This window comes from Zea mays, chromosome 4 (genome assembly GCF_902167145.1).
Source record: "Zea mays cultivar B73 chromosome 4, Zm-B73-REFERENCE-NAM-5.0, whole genome shotgun sequence".
Classification (NCBI taxonomy): Eukaryota; Viridiplantae; Streptophyta; class Magnoliopsida; order Poales; family Poaceae; genus Zea; species Zea mays.
In genome coordinates this window covers 60,280,267-60,296,347 of record NC_050099.1, presented here as the reverse complement: position 1 = coordinate 60,296,347, position 16,081 = coordinate 60,280,267, and the positions used below count along the sequence as shown (strand labels likewise).

Sequence of the window (16,081 nt, the reverse complement as noted above, 5' to 3'; positions counted from 1 at the left end):
TGCAAGGATGAAAGTTAACGTGCCAAACTCCTCTTAGGTTTGTACTGTTTTGTGTACTATAATGTTTATCTACTCTGCAACTATCATTTGCAGCTTAGTTGTAATCGTACCACAATATCCAACAGTCCAACATTCTACAACCACTTCGATTTACTATGAAACATGTGCGTTTGGGCGTGTACAATACACTAGTAGTATAAAAACGCTGAATGTTAGTTGTTTCCTATATCAAGTTAGACCATATTTGGTACGTACGGCTCCTCTACCTGCATCTCGTTGCCGAAGCTCTCCAAAAGAGGGGCATTATGCAGAAGTGCTCCTCCGTCCGAGTGGGCTTAGCGCAGCGCAAGCTCCGTCCGCCACGTACAAAAGTACCGTCCGCTCCGGTACCAAACGGCCGTGGCAGAGCTAGATAAGTGCTGCACCAAACAGGCCCCGATCTTATGAAATTGCCTACAACGGATCATCGTGAAATAGTAGATTTGTATTGCAGACGACACTGTTTACAGAACTAACTTTAAGATATGGGATGTGATAGGATAGCGGCCGGAGGCATCCTTAGAGCAACTCCAACAGATCACTTAAAACACCCTGAAAAGTATTTTTTGGCAAAACTTCACATTTTCAGCACTCCAACAGTCTCCTCATTTTGTCCCCAAATCCATCTCATCCCGAATACGAGTTCCACCTCCCTACATATTTTCGCCTCGGCGATTCCTCCCCTATCGCCAGTGCGCGCGCGAAATTACCACTCCCGCGAAAAAATGCCCGCGCAAGGGTCTGTTGGAGATGGACGCGGGCGTAGGAAGCATCCATGTCGTTCGGCTTGAGCGACGGCGGCGGTACCGTCGAGGGAGGATTGAGCGGCGGTGGAGGAGGCGGCCGATGCGGCGGCGAGTACTGGCAGTTGGAGACGCAGCCTGCTGGATCTGCTCCTCCGAATGAGCCGGCGAACTCCCTCGGCGGCAGATTCCCCCAAATGCAGGTGAATGACAGCGGAGAACTCGACCTCGACGGCGGAGGTACCTTGCGTGGAGGTGGAGTAGCTTTCTGTCCGTGTGTGCCTGGAAGTGCGAGAGTCGTCACCGATCCGTTAGCGTCATCCTTGTTCGGCGGCAGGGAGGAGTTCTGTGCATCCTTCGACCTAGGGGCTAAAGGTATGAAGCTTTGTGGTGACAGTGAATTGGTTGTGCATTTCCTTGCTTAGTTCTTGCTTCTATTTAACTGCATGAGATCAGAGGCTATTTCCAGTCTTGACCTTGCTCTAGGAATAATAGGTTCCACATCATTTCTTTCTTTTCTAGAATCGCTAGCAGGATCAACCCTTATAGTTACCTTACGAAGAACAAGTGCCACATCACCAGCATCACTTGTAGAGTCCGTAGCCAACTCCCCTTCTGAGCTAGTTCTGGGAACAATGACAGATCTATTATTGGAGCTAACTCCAACCCTTTGTGGTGTGCTTGGGACCAACCCGGTAGCTTCAGTATATTAAGAACAAATAGAAGACTAATAAGGCATGTGAAATGCTTCAACCATTAAATGTGGGAATGAGTAGATAGATATGAGCAGGAACATACAGGGTGTTGATTTAGTCTCTTTGGGTGCAGAATCTGATTTAGTCTCTAATTTTTGCAAGACTGATAATCGCCATGCATATATTTTCAATAATCACTCCAACAGAAGTACTCATTGTGTTTATGCAAGACTAAATATATGCAGCATATATGCAGTATCAATTTATGCTTATTTTGTTCAGTTCTCACTGCTTAGTGGAACCTGCATATATTAAGCATATTGTTTTCAGTACCATATTGTGGTCAGTAACAATTTATGCTTATTTTGTTCAGTTGTCTCTGTCCCTTGCATTTGAAATTACCATGTAGCATATATGTTCTGAATAGTCTACCTTAGTGGAACATGCCTTGACTTTAGAATACCATTTGTTTTAATGTAGTTCCAGGGGATGGATACTTTTCTAATATGATACTGGATGAAAACGTCGAAGGAGATTTCGATATTAATAGCAACACATGTCCTGATAATCAGTCACAATCAAGGCAAGTTGGTCCAACAGCCCCCACATCGAGGCCAAACCATAAGAGATCAAAAAATTTCAGTGATCAAGAAGATGAAGTTTTGGTTTCAGCGTGGTTGAATATTAGTATGGATCATGTGGTAGGTAAAGATCAAAAAGTTGGGAGGTATTGGTCTCGTATCTACGAGTACTTCAATGAACATAAACCATGCCAATCGCAACGTACCGTTAATTCTCTAATGCACCGATGGGAGACAATTCAGAAATGTGTTAACAAGTTTTGTGGTTGTTTATCAAGGATTTAGTTAAGACGTCAAAGTGGTACTTCAATGCAAGACATGGTAATTAATCACCGTACAATATCATATTTTCTTTAATAGCATTGGTATGTCTACCTAAGGCATTCAAATCTTTTGGCCAGGTTGCCCAGGCATGTGCGTTGTACAAGTCTGAAGATGAACATAAAAAATCTTTTCAATTCATGCACTGCTAGAATAAGCTAAGAATTCAACCCAAATGGCTTGCTAAAGTTGATGATTTGGCTACTGATAAAACCTCAAACAAGAGACAGAAGACCACTCGTGTTGGTGATGCTAATGGAACACCACCAAATGAAACTGAAGAATGTCAAGTTCAAGTCATAGAGAATAACCAATTGACAAGGCCAAATGGAAAGAAAAAAGCTAAAGCAGCACTGCTACAAGAGAAGAAGAAAAGTGTGACTGCTGCAATAGAACATTTGTGGGTTGGAAAGAAAGAAAGTGATGCTGAGAAAGAGCTGAAAAAGAGGAGAGGTTCAATAAAGCGTTTGCACTTGAAGTCGATCGAGTTAACACGGAAAAAGCACTTGTCGAGGTGAGGAAAGAGGAGATTCAATTACAGAAGCAAAGAGACGAAGAGAGGATAATGACTATGGATCTTAGTGCAGTGACAGAAGAACAAAAGACCTACTACATGAGGTTGCGGGCTAAGATTATGGTCCAACTTTCTGATGCTTAGGTACAAATGATTTGATTTTCAATTACTTATTACTAGCGACTGCAATTTACATACACAAATACATGTCTACTTGCAGGTTCTAGGTGGTACAGTGTCACTGCTAGCAGTCCAATTGTCTGATATAGTTGTGTTAGTGTCAATGTTTTCTTTCGAGTTGTGTTCGAACAGACTTAAGTTTCTATTTTAATCCAAAATTTGTGTCACTGCTACTAGGTTCTGTATTGTTTTTTCTCCAAAATTTGTGTTCGAACAGACATATGAAATCGCATATATTGATCTGATATTTGTGTTCGTCCTTATGAAATCAGTCTTCCTTATGCTTTAATAGCGTATAGAAAAGTGTCCAACATTGAAGCCATATGAAATCAGTCTTCCTTATGAAATCACATATATGCTTTAGCAGTCTTCCTTATGAAATCAGTCTTCCTTATGAAATCAGTCTTCCTTATGGCTTCAATGTTTTAGCAGTCTCTTGGAGTTGCTCTTAGCTGCTGGTTTTTGGATCTAAGAGCAACTCCAAGAGATTTCAAAAGGACTGCTATTAAAGCATAAGGAAGACTGATTTCATAAGGACGAACACAAATATCAGATCAATATATGTGATTTCATATGTCTGTTCGAACACAAATTTTGGAGAAAAAACAATACAGAACCTAGTAGCAGTGACACAAATTTTGGATTAAAACAGAAACTTAAGTCTGTTCGAACACAACTCGAAAGAAAACATTGACACTAACACAACTATATCAGACAATTGGACTGCTAGCAGTGACACTGTACCACCTGGAACCTGCAAGTAGACATGTATTTGTGTACGTAAATTGCAGTCACTAGTAATAAGTAATTGAAAATCAAATCATTTGTACCTAAGCATCAGAAAGTTGGACCATAATCTTAGCCCGCAACCTCATGTAGTAGGTCTTTTGTTCTTCTGTCACTGCACTAAGATCCATAGTCATTATCCTCTCTTCGTCTCTTTGCTTCTGTAATTGAATCTCCTCTTTCCTCACCTCGACAAGTGCTTTTTCCGTGTTAACTCGATCGACTTCAAGTGCAAACGCTTTATTGAACCTTGAAAGGGAATTAGGCTTACACCTAGTTCCTAAATAATTTTGGTGGTTGAATTGCCCAACACAAATAATTGGACTAACTAATTTGCTCTAGTGTATAAGTTTTACAGGTGCCAAAGGTTCACAACAAGCCAATTAAAAAGACCAATGTTGGGTTCAAAATAGAGAGCTAAAAGACATCCCGAAAGGCTCCCTGGTCTGGCGCACCGGACTGTCTGGTGTACCACCGGACAGTGTCCGGTGCACCAGGGGACCTCGCGCTGAACTCCTCAGCCTCGGGAATTTTCGGAGCCGGCGTGCTATAATTCACCGGACTGTCCGGTGTACAATGGACAGTGTCCGGTGCTCCAAGAGGACACGACTCTGGAACTTGGCAGCCTCGGGAATTTGCAACGGCTACTCCGCTATAATTCACCGGACATGTCCGGTGTACACCGGACTGTCCGGTGTAACTGCGGGGCAACGGCTACGACGGCGCCAACGACTACCTGCAACACATTTATTGCACGCCAGCGCGCGCAGAAGTCAGGAACGCCCATACTGGCGCACCAGACACTCTACAGTACATGTCCGGTGCGCCACCGAACATCCAGGCGGGCCCAGAAGACAGAACTCCAACGGTCGGAACCCAACGGCTTTGGTGACGTGGCTGGCGCACCTGACATGTTCGGTGTGCACCGGACTGTCCGATGCACCATACGACAGTCAGCCCCACCAAACGGCTAGTTTGGTGGTTGGGGCTATAAATACCCCCAACCACCCACCATTCATTGCATCCAAGTTTTCCACTTCTCAACCACTTACAAGAGCTAGGCATTCAATTCTAGACACACCAAAGAGATCAAATCCTCTCCAATTCCACACAAGGCTTTAGTGATTAGCGAGAGAGATTTGTCGTGTTCTTTTGAGCTCTTGCGCTTGGATTTCTTCTTTTCTTTCTCACTTGTTCTTGTGATCAAAACTCCATTGTAATCAAGGCAAGAGGCACCAATTGTGTGGTGGCCCTTGCGGGGAAGTTTTGTTCCCGGTTTTGATTTGAGAAGAGAAGCTCACTCGGTTGGAGGGACCGTTTGAGAGAGGGAAAGGGTTGAAAGAGACCCGGTCTTTGTGACCACCTCAACGGAGAGTAGGTTTGCGAGAACCGAACCTCGGTAAAACAAATCCTTGTGTCACACTCCTTAATTGCTTGAGATTTGTTTTGCACCCTCTCTCGCGGACTCAGTTTTATTTCTAACGCTAACACGGCTTGTAGTTGTGTTTATATTTGTAAATTTCAGTTTCGCCCTATTCACCCCCCCCCTCTAGGCGACTATCAATTGGTATCAAAGCCCGGTGCTTCATTAGAGCCTAACCGCTCGAAGTGATGTCGGGAGATCACGCCAAGAAGGAGATGGAGACCGGCGAAAAGCCCACTACAAGCCACGGGAGCACTTCATCGGAAGAGTCCCGCACCAAGAGGAAGGAGAAAAAGAAGGACTCCTCCAAAGGGAAGGAGAAGAGATCTTCTTCACACCACAAAGAGAAGAAGGAGAAATCCTCTTCCCACAAGCCGCATCGGAGTGGGGACAAGAAACAAAGGATGAGGAAGGTGGTCTACTACAAGACCGATTCTTCATCGGCATCCACCTCCGGCTCCGACGCGGCGTCCGTCTCTTCTAAGCGCCAAGAGCGTAAGAAGTATAGTAAGATTCCCCTACGCTACCCTCGCATTTCTAAACATACACCTTTACTTTCCGTCCCATTAGGCAAACCACCAACTTTTGATGGTGAAGATTACGCTAGGTGGAGTGATTTAATGCGATTCATCTAACCTCGCTCCACAAAAGTATATGGGATGTTGTTGAGTTTGGTGCACAGGTACCATCCGTAGGGGATGAAAACTATGATGAGGATGAAGTAGCCCAAATCGAGCACTTCAACTCCCAAGCCACAACCATACTCCTCGCCTCTCTAAGTAGAGAGGAATATAACAAGGTGCAAGGGTTGAAGAATGCGAAGGAGATTTGGGATCTACTCAAGACCGCACATGAAGGTGATGAACTCACCAAGATCACCAAGCGGGAAACGATCGAGGGGGAGCTCGGTCGCTTCCGTCTTCGCCAAGGGGAGGAGCCACAAGATATGTATAACCGGCTCAAGACCTTGGTGAACCAAGTGCGCAACCTCGGGAGCAAGAAATGGGATGACCACGAGGTGGTTAAGGTTATTCTTAGATCACTCATCTTCCTTAACCCCACTCAAGTTCAATTAATTCGTGGTAATCCTAGATACACACTAATGACTCCCGAGGAAGTTATCGGGAATTTTGTGAGCTTTGAATGTATGATCAAGGGCTCAAAGAAGATCAACGAGCTTGATAATCCCTCCACATCCGAAGCACAACCAGTGGCTTTCAAGGCGATGGAGGAGAAGAAGGAGGAGTCTACACCAAGTAGACAACCAATCGACGCTTCAAAACTCGACAACGAGGAGATGGCTTTGATCATCAAAAGCTTTCGCCAAATCCTCAAGCAACGGAAGGGGAAGGATTACAAATCCTGTTCCAAGAAGGTTTGCTACAAGTGTGGTAAGCCCGGTCACTTTATTGCTAAATGTCCATTATCAAGTGACAGTGACAGGGATAACGACAAGAAGGGCAAGAGGAGAGAAAAGAAGAGGTACCACAAGAAGAGGGGCGGCGATGCCCACGTATGCCACGAGTGGGACTCCGACGAGAGCTCCACCGACTCCTCCGACGACGAGGACGCCGCCAACATCGCCGTCACCAAGGGACTCCTCTTCTCCAACGTCGGCCACAAGTGCCTCATGGCAAAGGACGGCAAAAGGAAGAAGGTTAAATCTAAATCCTCCACTAGATATGAGTCCTCTAGTGATGATAATACTAGTGATGAGGAAGATAATTTGCGTACCCTTTTTGCCAACCTTAACATGGAACAAAAAGAAAAACTAAATGAACTAATTAGTGCCATCCATGAGAAGGATGATCTCTTGGACTCCCAAGAGGACTTCCTAATCAAGGAAAATAAAAAGCATGTTAAGGTCAAGAATGCTTATGCTCTAGAGGTAGAAAAATGTGAGAAATTAACTAGTGAGCTAAGCACATGCCATGACACTATTGCCAACCTTAGAAATGAAAATGCTAATTTATTATCTAAGGTTGATTCTCATGTTTGTAATAGTTCAAATTCCAATTCTAGAGATGATAATGATGATTTACTTGCTAGGATTGAAGAATTGAACATTTCACTTGCTAGCCTTAGAAATGAAAATGAAAAATTGCTTGCTAAGGCTAAAGATGTTGATGTTTGCAATGTTACTATTTCTAACCTTAGAAGTGAAAACGATATATTACATGCTAAGGTTGTAGAATTAAAATCTTGCAAACCCTCCACATCTACCGTTGAGCACACTTCTATTTGTACTAGATGTAGAGATATTGATGTTAATGCTATTCATGATCACATGACTTTAATTAAACAAAAAAATGATCATATAGCAAAACTAGATGCTAAAATTGCCGAGCATAACTTAGAGAACGAAAAATTTAAATTTGCTAGAAGTATGCTTTATAATGGGAGACGCCCTGGCATCAAGGATGGCATAGGTTTCCAAAGGGGAGACAATGTCAAACTTAATGCCCCTCCTAAAAGATTGTCTAATTTTGTAAAGGGCAAGGCTCCCATGCCTCAGGATAACGAGGGTTACATTTTGTACCCTGCCGGTTATCCCGAGAGCAAAATTAGGAGGATTCACTCTAGGAAGTCTCACTCTGGCCCTAATCATGCTTTCATGCATAAGGGTGAGACATCTAGCTCTAGGCAACCAACCCATGTTAAGTTGCCTAAGAAGAAAACTCCTATTGCATCAAATGAGCATGATATTTCTTTTAAAACTTTTGATGCATCATATGTTTTGACTAACAAATCCGGCAAGGTCGTTGCCAAGTATGTTGGGGGCAAACACAAGAGCTCCAAAACTTGTGTTTGGGTTCCCAAAGTTCTTGTTTCTAATGCCAAAGGACCCAAAACCGTTTGGGTACCTAAAGTCAAGAACTAAAATTGTTTTGTAGGTTTATGCATCCGGGGGCTCAAGTTGGATAATCGACAGCGGGTGCACAAACCATATGACAGGGGAGAAGAAAATGTTCTCCTCCTATGAGAAAAACCAAGATCCCCAACGAGCTATTACATTCGGGGATGGAAATCAAGGTTTGGTCAAAGGATTGGGTAAAATTGCTATATCTCCTGACCATTCTATTTCCAATGTTTTTCTTGTAGATTCATTAGATTACAATTTGCTTTCCGTTTCTCAATTATGCAAAATGGGTTACAATTGTCTATTCACTGATGTAGGTGTCACTGTCTTTAGAAGAAGTGATGATTCAATAGCATTTAAGGGAGTGTTAGAGGGTCAGCTATACTTGGTAGATTTTGATAGAGCTGAACTTGACACTTGCTTAATTGCTAAGACTAACATGGGTTGGCTCTGGCACCGCCGACTAGCCCATGTTGGGATGAAGAATCTTCATAAGCTTCTAAAGGGAGAACACATTTTAGGATTAACAAATGTTCATTTTGAGAAAGACAGGATTTGTAGCGCATGCCAAGCAGGGAAGCAAGTTGGAGTCCACCATTCACACAAGAACATCATGACGACCGACAGGCCGCTTGAGCTACTCCACATGGATCTATTCGGCCCGATTGCTTATATCAGCATCGGCGGGAGTAAGTATTGTCTTGTAATAGTGGATGATTATTCTCGCTTCACTTGGGTATTCTTTTTGCAGGAAAAATCTCAAACCCAAGAGACCTTAAAGGGATTCTTGAGACGGGCTCAAAATGAGTTCGGCTTAAGGATCAAGAAAATAAGAAGCGACAACGGGACGGAGTTCAAGAACTCTCAAATTGAAGGCTTCCTTGAGGAGGAGGGCATCAAGCATGAGTTCTCCTCTCCCTACACGCCACAACAAAATGGTGTAGTAGAGAGAAAGAATAGAACTCTATTGGACATGGCAAGAACCATGCTTGATGAGTACAAGACTTCGGATCGGTTTTGGGCCGAGGCGGTTAACACCGCTTGCTACGCCATCAACCGGTTATATCTACACTGAATCCTCAAGAAGACATCCTATGAACTCCTAACCGGTAAAAAGCCCAACATTTCATATTTTAGAGTCTTTGGTAGCAAATGCTTTATTCTTGTTAAAAGAGGTAGAAAATCTAAATTTGCTCCTAAGACTGTAGAAGGCTTTTTACTAGGATATGATTCAAACACAAGGGCATATAGAGTCTTTAACAAGTCCATTGGACAAGTTAAAGTTTCTTGTGACGTTGTGTTTGATGAGACTAACGGCTCTCAAGTAGAGCAAGTTGATCTTGATGAGATAGGTAATGATGAGGCTCCATGCATCGCGCTAAGGAACATGTCCCTTGGGGATGTGTGTCCTAAGGAATCCGAAGAGCCTCCAAATGCACAAGATCAACCATCCTCCTCCACGCAAGCATCTCCACCGACTCAAAATGAGGATGAAGCTCAAGTTGATGAAGTAGAAGATCAAGCAAATGAGCCACCTCAAGATGACGGCAATGATCAAGGGGGAGACGCAAATGATCAAGACAAGGAGGATGAAGAATAAAGGCCGCCTCACCCAAGAGTCCACCAAGCAATCCAACGAGATCACCCCGTCGACACCATCCTCGGCGACATTCATAAGGGGGTAACTACTAGATCTCATGTTGCACATTTTTGTGAGCATTACTCTTTTGTTTCCTCTATTGAGCCACACAGGGTAGAGGAAGCACTCCAAGATTCGGATTGGGTGGTGGCGATGCAAGAGGAGCTCAACAACTTCACTAGGAATGAGGTATGGCATTTAGTTCCACGTCCTAATCAAAATGTTGTAGGAACCAAATGGGTCTTCCGCAACAAGCAAGACGAGCATGGTGTGGTGACAAGGAACAAAGCTCGACTCGTGGCCAAGGGGTATTCACAAGTCGAAGGTTTGGATTTTGGTGAAACCTATGCACCCGTAGCTAGGCTTGAGTCAATTCGTATATTATTAGCCTATGCTACTTACCATGGCTTCAAGCTTTACCAAATGGACGTGAAGAGTGCCTTCCTCAATGGACCTATCAAGGAGGAGGTCTATGTTGAGCAACCTCCCGGCTTTGAAGACAGTGAGTACCCTAACCATGTCTATAGGCTCTCTAAGGCGCTTTATGGGCTCAAGCAAGCCCCAAGAGCATGGTATGAATGCCTTAGAGATTTCCTTATTACAAATGGCTTCAAAGTCGGCAAGGCCGATCCTACTTTATTCACTAAAACTTGATTTGTTTGTATGCCAAATTTATGTTGATGATATCATATTTGGGTCTACTAACGAATCTACATGTGAAGAATTTAGTAGGATCATGACACAGAAATTCGAGATGTCTATGATGGGGGAGTTGAAGTATTTTCTAGGATTCCAAGTCAAGCAACTCAAAGAGCGCACCTTCATTAGCCAAACAAAGTATACTCAAGACATTCTAAACAAGTTTGGGATGAAGGGTGCCAAGCCCATCAAGACACCCATGGGAACTAATGGGCATCTCGACCTCGACACGGGAGGTAAGTCCGTGGATCAAAAGGTATACCGGTCGATGATAGGTTCTTTACTCTATTTATGTGCATCTCGACCGGATATTATGCTTTCTGTATGCATGTGTGCAAGATTCCAAGCCGACCCTAAGGAAGCTCACCTTACGGCCGTAAAACGAATCTTGAGATATTTGGCTTACACTCCTAAGTTTGGGCTTTGGTATCCTAGGGGATCCACATTTGATTTGATTGGTTATTCTGATGCCGATTGGGCGGGGTGTAAAATCAATAGGAAGAGCACATCAGGGACTTGCCAGTTCTTGGGAAGATCCTTGGTGTCTTGGGCTTCAAAGAAGCAAAGTTCGGTCGCTCTTTCCACTGCCGAAGCCGAGTACATTGCCGCAGGCCATTGTTGCGCGCAATTGCTTTGGATGAGGCAAACCCTGCGGGACTACGGTTACAAATTAACCAAAGTCCCTTTGCTATGTGATAATGAGAGTGCAATCAAGATGGCGGATAATCCCGTCGAGCATAGCCGCACTAAACACATAGCCATTCGGTATCATTTTCTTAGGGATCACCAACAAAAGGGAGATATCGAGATTTCTTACATTAACACTAAAGATCAATTAGCCGATATCTTTACCAAGCCTCTTGATGAACAAACTTTTAACAAACTTAGGCATGAGCTCAATATTCTTGATTCGCGCAATTTCTTTTGCTAAATTGCACACATAGCTAATTTATATACCTTTGATCATGTCTCTTTCATATGCTATGACTAATGTGTTTTTCAAGTCTATGTCAAATCAAGTCATAGGTGTATTGAAAGGGAATTGGAGTCTTCGGCGAAGACAAAGGCTTCCACTCCGTAACTCATCCTTCGTCGTCGCTCCACGCATCTCCCCATCTTTTTGGGGAGAATTCAGAGCAAAAGGACTTCGTCTCTGGTACAATCTTCACTCATTTATTTATGACCAAAGGGGAAGAAAGTAATTCTAAGGGCTCTAATGACTCCGTTTTTTGGCGATTCATGCCAAAGGGGGAGAAAATATTTGCCCAAAGCAAAAGGACCGCACCACCACCTAATTTTAAAATTGGAGATTTTCATTGGTAAATTTCAAATTGGTATCTTATTGTGTTCAAAAGGGGGAGAAAGTAGTATTTCAAAAATGATATATCAAAACCCTCTTGAACACTAAGAGGAGGATCTCATTTAGGGGGAGTTTTGTTTAGTCAAAGGAAAAGCATTTGAAACAGGGGGAGAAAATTTCAAATCTTGAAAATGCTTCGTAAAAATCTTATTCATTTACCTTTGACTATTTGCAAAAGAACTTTGAAAAGGATTTACAAAAGAATTTGCAAAAACAAAATCTGTGGTGCAAGCGTGGTCCAAAATGTTAAAAATGAAGAAACAATCCATGCATATCTTGTAAGTATTTATATTGGCTCAATTCCAAGCAACCTTTGCACTTACATTATGCAAACTAGTTCAATTATGCACTTCTATATTTGCTTTGGTTTGTGTTGGCATCAATCACCAAAAAGGGGGAGATTGAAAAGGAATTAGGCTTACACCTAGTTCCTAAATAATTTTGGTGGTTGAATTGCCCAACACAAATAATTGGACTAACTAATTTGCTCTAGTGTATAAGTTTTACAGGTGCCAAAGGTTCACAACAAGCCAATTAAAAAGACCAATGTTGGGTTCAAAATAGAGAGCTAAAAGACATCCCGAAAGCCTCCCTGGTCTGGCGCACCGGACTGTCCGGTGTACCACCGGACAGTGTCCGGTGCACCAGGGGACCTCGCGCTGAACTCCTCAGCCTCGGGAATTTTCGGAGCCGGCGCGCTATAATTCACCGGACTGTCCGGTGTACACCGGACAGTGTCCGGTGCTCCAAGAGGACGCGGCTCTGGAACTTGGCAGCCTCAGGAATTTGCAACGGCTGCTCCGCTATAATTCACCGGACATGTCCGGTGTACACCGGACTGTCCGGTGTAACTGCGGGGCAACAGCTACGACGGCGCCAACGGCTACCTGCAGCGCATTTATTGCGCGCCAGCGCGCGCAGAAGTCAGGAACGCCCATACTGGCGCACCGGATACTCTACAGTACATGTCCGGTGCGCCACCGGACATCCAGGCGGGCCCAGAAGACAGAACTCCAACGGTCAGAACCCAACGGCTTTGGTGACGTGGCTGGCGCACCGGACATGTCCGGTGTGCACCGGACTGTCCGGTGCACCATACGACAGTCAGCCCCACCAAACGGCTAGTTTGGTGGTTGGGGCTATAAATACCCCAACCACCCACCATTCATTGCATCCAAGTTTTCCACTTCTCAACCACTTACAAGAGCTAGGCATTCAATTCTAGACACACCAAAGAGATCAAATCTTCTCCAACTCCACACAAGGCTTTAGTGATTAGCGAGAGAGATTTGTCGTGTTCTTTTGAGCTCTTGCGCTTGGATTGCTTCTTTTCTTTCTCACTTGTTCTTGTGATCAAAACTCCATTGTAATCAAGGCAAGAGGCACCAATTGTGTGGTGGCCCTTGCGGGGAAGTTTTGTTCCTGGTTTTGATTTGAGAAGAGAAGCTCACTCGGTCGGAGGGACCGTTTGAGAGAGGGAAAGGGTTGAAAGAGACCCGGTCTTTGTGACAACCTCAACGGGGAGTAGGTTTGCGAGAACCGAACCTCGGTAAAACAAATCCTTGTGTCACACTCCTTAATTGCTTGAGATTTGTTTTTGCACCCTCTCTCGCGGACTCAGTTTTATTTCTAACGCTAACCCGGCTTGTAGTTGTGTTTATATTTGTAAATTTCAGTTTCGCCCTATTCACCCCCCCCCTCTAGGTGACTATCAAACCTCTCCTCTTTTTTCAGCTCTTTCTCAGCATCACTTTCTTTCTTTCCAACCCACAAATGTTCTATTGCAGCAGTCACACTTTTCTTCTTCTCTTGTAGCAGTGCTGCTTTAGCTTTTTTCTTCCCATTTGGCCTTGTCAATTGGTTATTCTCTATGACTTGAACTTGACATTCTTCAGTTTCATTTGGTGGTGTTCCATTAGCATCACCAACACGAGTGGTCTTCTGTCTCTTGTTTGAGGTTTTAGCAGCAGCCAAATCATCAACTTTAGCAAGCCATTTGGGTTGAATTCTCAGCTTATTCTAGCAGTGCATGAATTGAAAAGCTTTTTTCTGTTCATCTTCAGACTTGTACAACGCACATGCATGGGCAACCTAGCCAAAAGATTTGAATGCCTTAGGTAGACATACCAATGCTATTAAAGAAAATATGATATTGTACGGTGATTAATTACCATGTCTTGCATTGAAGTACCACTTTGACGTCTTAACTAAATCCTTGATAAACAACCACAAAACTTGTTAACACATTTCTGAATTGTCTCCCATCGGTGCATTAGAGAATTAACGGTACGTTGCGATTGGCATGGTTTATGTTCATTGAAGTACTCGTAGATACGAGACCAATACCTCCCAACTTTTTGATCTTTACCTACCACAGGATCCATACTAATATTCAACCACGCTGAAACCAAAACTTCATCTTCTTGATCACTGAAATTTTTTGATCTCTTATGGTTTGGCCTCGATGTGGGGGCTGTTGGACCAACTTGCCTTGATTGTGACTGATTATCAGGACATGTGTTGCTATTAATATCGAAATCTCCTTCGATGTTTTCATCCAGTATCATATTAGAAAAGTATCCATCCCCTGGAACTACATTAAAACAAATGGTATTCTAAAGTCAAGGCAGGTTCCACTAAGGTAGACTATTCAGAACATATATGCTACATGGTAATTTCAAATGCAAGGGACAGAGACAACTGAACAAAATAAGCATAAATTGTTACTGACCACAATATGGTACTGAAAACAATATGCTTAATATATGCAGGTTCCACTAAGCAGTGAGAACTGAACAAAATAAGCATAAATTGATACTGCATATATGCTGCATATATTCAGTCTTGCATAAACACAATGAGTACTTCTGTTGGAGTGATTATTGAAAATATATGCATGGCGATTATCAGTCTTGCAAAAATTAGAGACTAAATCAGATTCTGCACCCAAAGAGACTAAATCAACACCCTGTATGTTCCTGCTCATATCTATCTACTCATTCCCACATTTAATGGTTGAAGCATTTCACATGCCTTATTAGTCTTCTATTTGTTCTTAATATACTGAAGCTACCGGGTTGGTCCCAAGCACACCACAAAGGGTTGGAGTTAGCTCCAATAATAGATCTGTCATTGTTCCCAGAACTAGCTCAGAAGGGGAGTTGGCTACGGACTCTACAAGTGATGCTGGTGATGTGGCACTTGTTCTTCGTAAGGTAACTATAAGGGTTGATCCTGCTAGCGATTCTAGAAAAGAAAGAAATGATGTGGAACCTATTATTCCTAGAGCAAGGTCAAGACTGGAAATAGCCTCTAATCTCATGCAGTTAAATAGAAGCAAGAACTAAGCAAGTAACTGCACAACCAATTCACTGTCACCACAAAGCTTCATACCTTTAGCCCCTAGGTCGAAGGATGCACAGAACTCCTCCCTGCCGCCGAACAAGGATGACGCTAACGGATCGGCGACGACTCTCGCACTTCCAGGCACACACGGACAGAAAGCTACTCCACCTCCACGCAAGGTACCTCCGCCGTCGAGGTCGAGTTCTCCGCTGTCATTCACCTGCATTTGGGGGAATCTGCCGCCGAGGGAGTTCGCCGGCTCATTCGGAGGAGCAGATCCAGCAGGTTGCGTCTCCAACTGCCAGTACTCGCCGCCGCATCGGCCGCCTCCTCCACCGCCGCTCAATCCTCCCTCGACGGTACCTCCGCCGCCGCTCAAGCTGAACGACATGGATGCTTCCTGTGCCTGCGTCCAGCTCCAACAGACCCTTGCGCGGGCAATTTTTCGCGGGAGTGGTAATTTCGCGCGCGCACTGGCGATAGGGGAGGAATCGCCTAGGCGAAAATATGCGGGGAGGTGGAGCTCGTATTCGGGATGAGATGGATTTGGGGACAAAATGAGGAGACTGTTGGAGTGCTGAAAACGTGAAGTTTTGCCAAAAAATACTTTTCAGGGTGTTTTAAGTGATCTGTTGGAGTTGCTCTAACAATCTAAATACCAACAAAGAACACTAAAATTTCTAACTCCTAGAATAGAAAGATAGCCTAGCCAACGGCATCATATACTGAATAATCATAATACCCTCTGTGCACTCTAATTGTATGAACAAGTGAAGCTTCAGTGTTATGGCTAGGCCTAAGCTTTAGACTTCCATCCCTAAATCTTACAGTTTTCAATTACCCCAGAAGATAACATTGTGAATCAAAGTTTAACTAGTCGAAACATTAGATGTTTT

The 16,081-nt window shown here is 43.7% G+C and overlaps 1 protein-coding gene across 2 annotated transcripts; it reads left to right on the top strand.

Annotated features, from left to right (window-relative positions):
• Positions 1 to 609: 609 nt before the first annotated feature.
• LOC103653296 (uncharacterized) lies at positions 610 to 3,825 on the top strand. Of its 2 annotated transcripts, XR_002750465.1 has the most exons (3): positions 610 to 1,157; positions 1,958 to 2,379; positions 2,460 to 3,825. XR_002750465.1 is itself a non-coding variant. In XM_023302268.1 (2 exons), exons 1-2 carry the CDS (start codon positions 815 to 817, stop codon positions 2,341 to 2,343), a joined length of 729 nt encoding a protein of 242 aa, XP_023158036.1. In that variant the 5' UTR covers positions 610 to 814; the 3' UTR covers positions 2,344 to 2,415. The 2 variants fall into 2 exon arrangements, 1 of the variants encoding a protein (XP_023158036.1); XM_023302268.1 differs by lacking the exon at positions 2,460 to 3,825 and having other exon boundaries at positions 1,958 to 2,415.
• Positions 3,826 to 16,081: the final 12,256 nt, after the last annotated feature.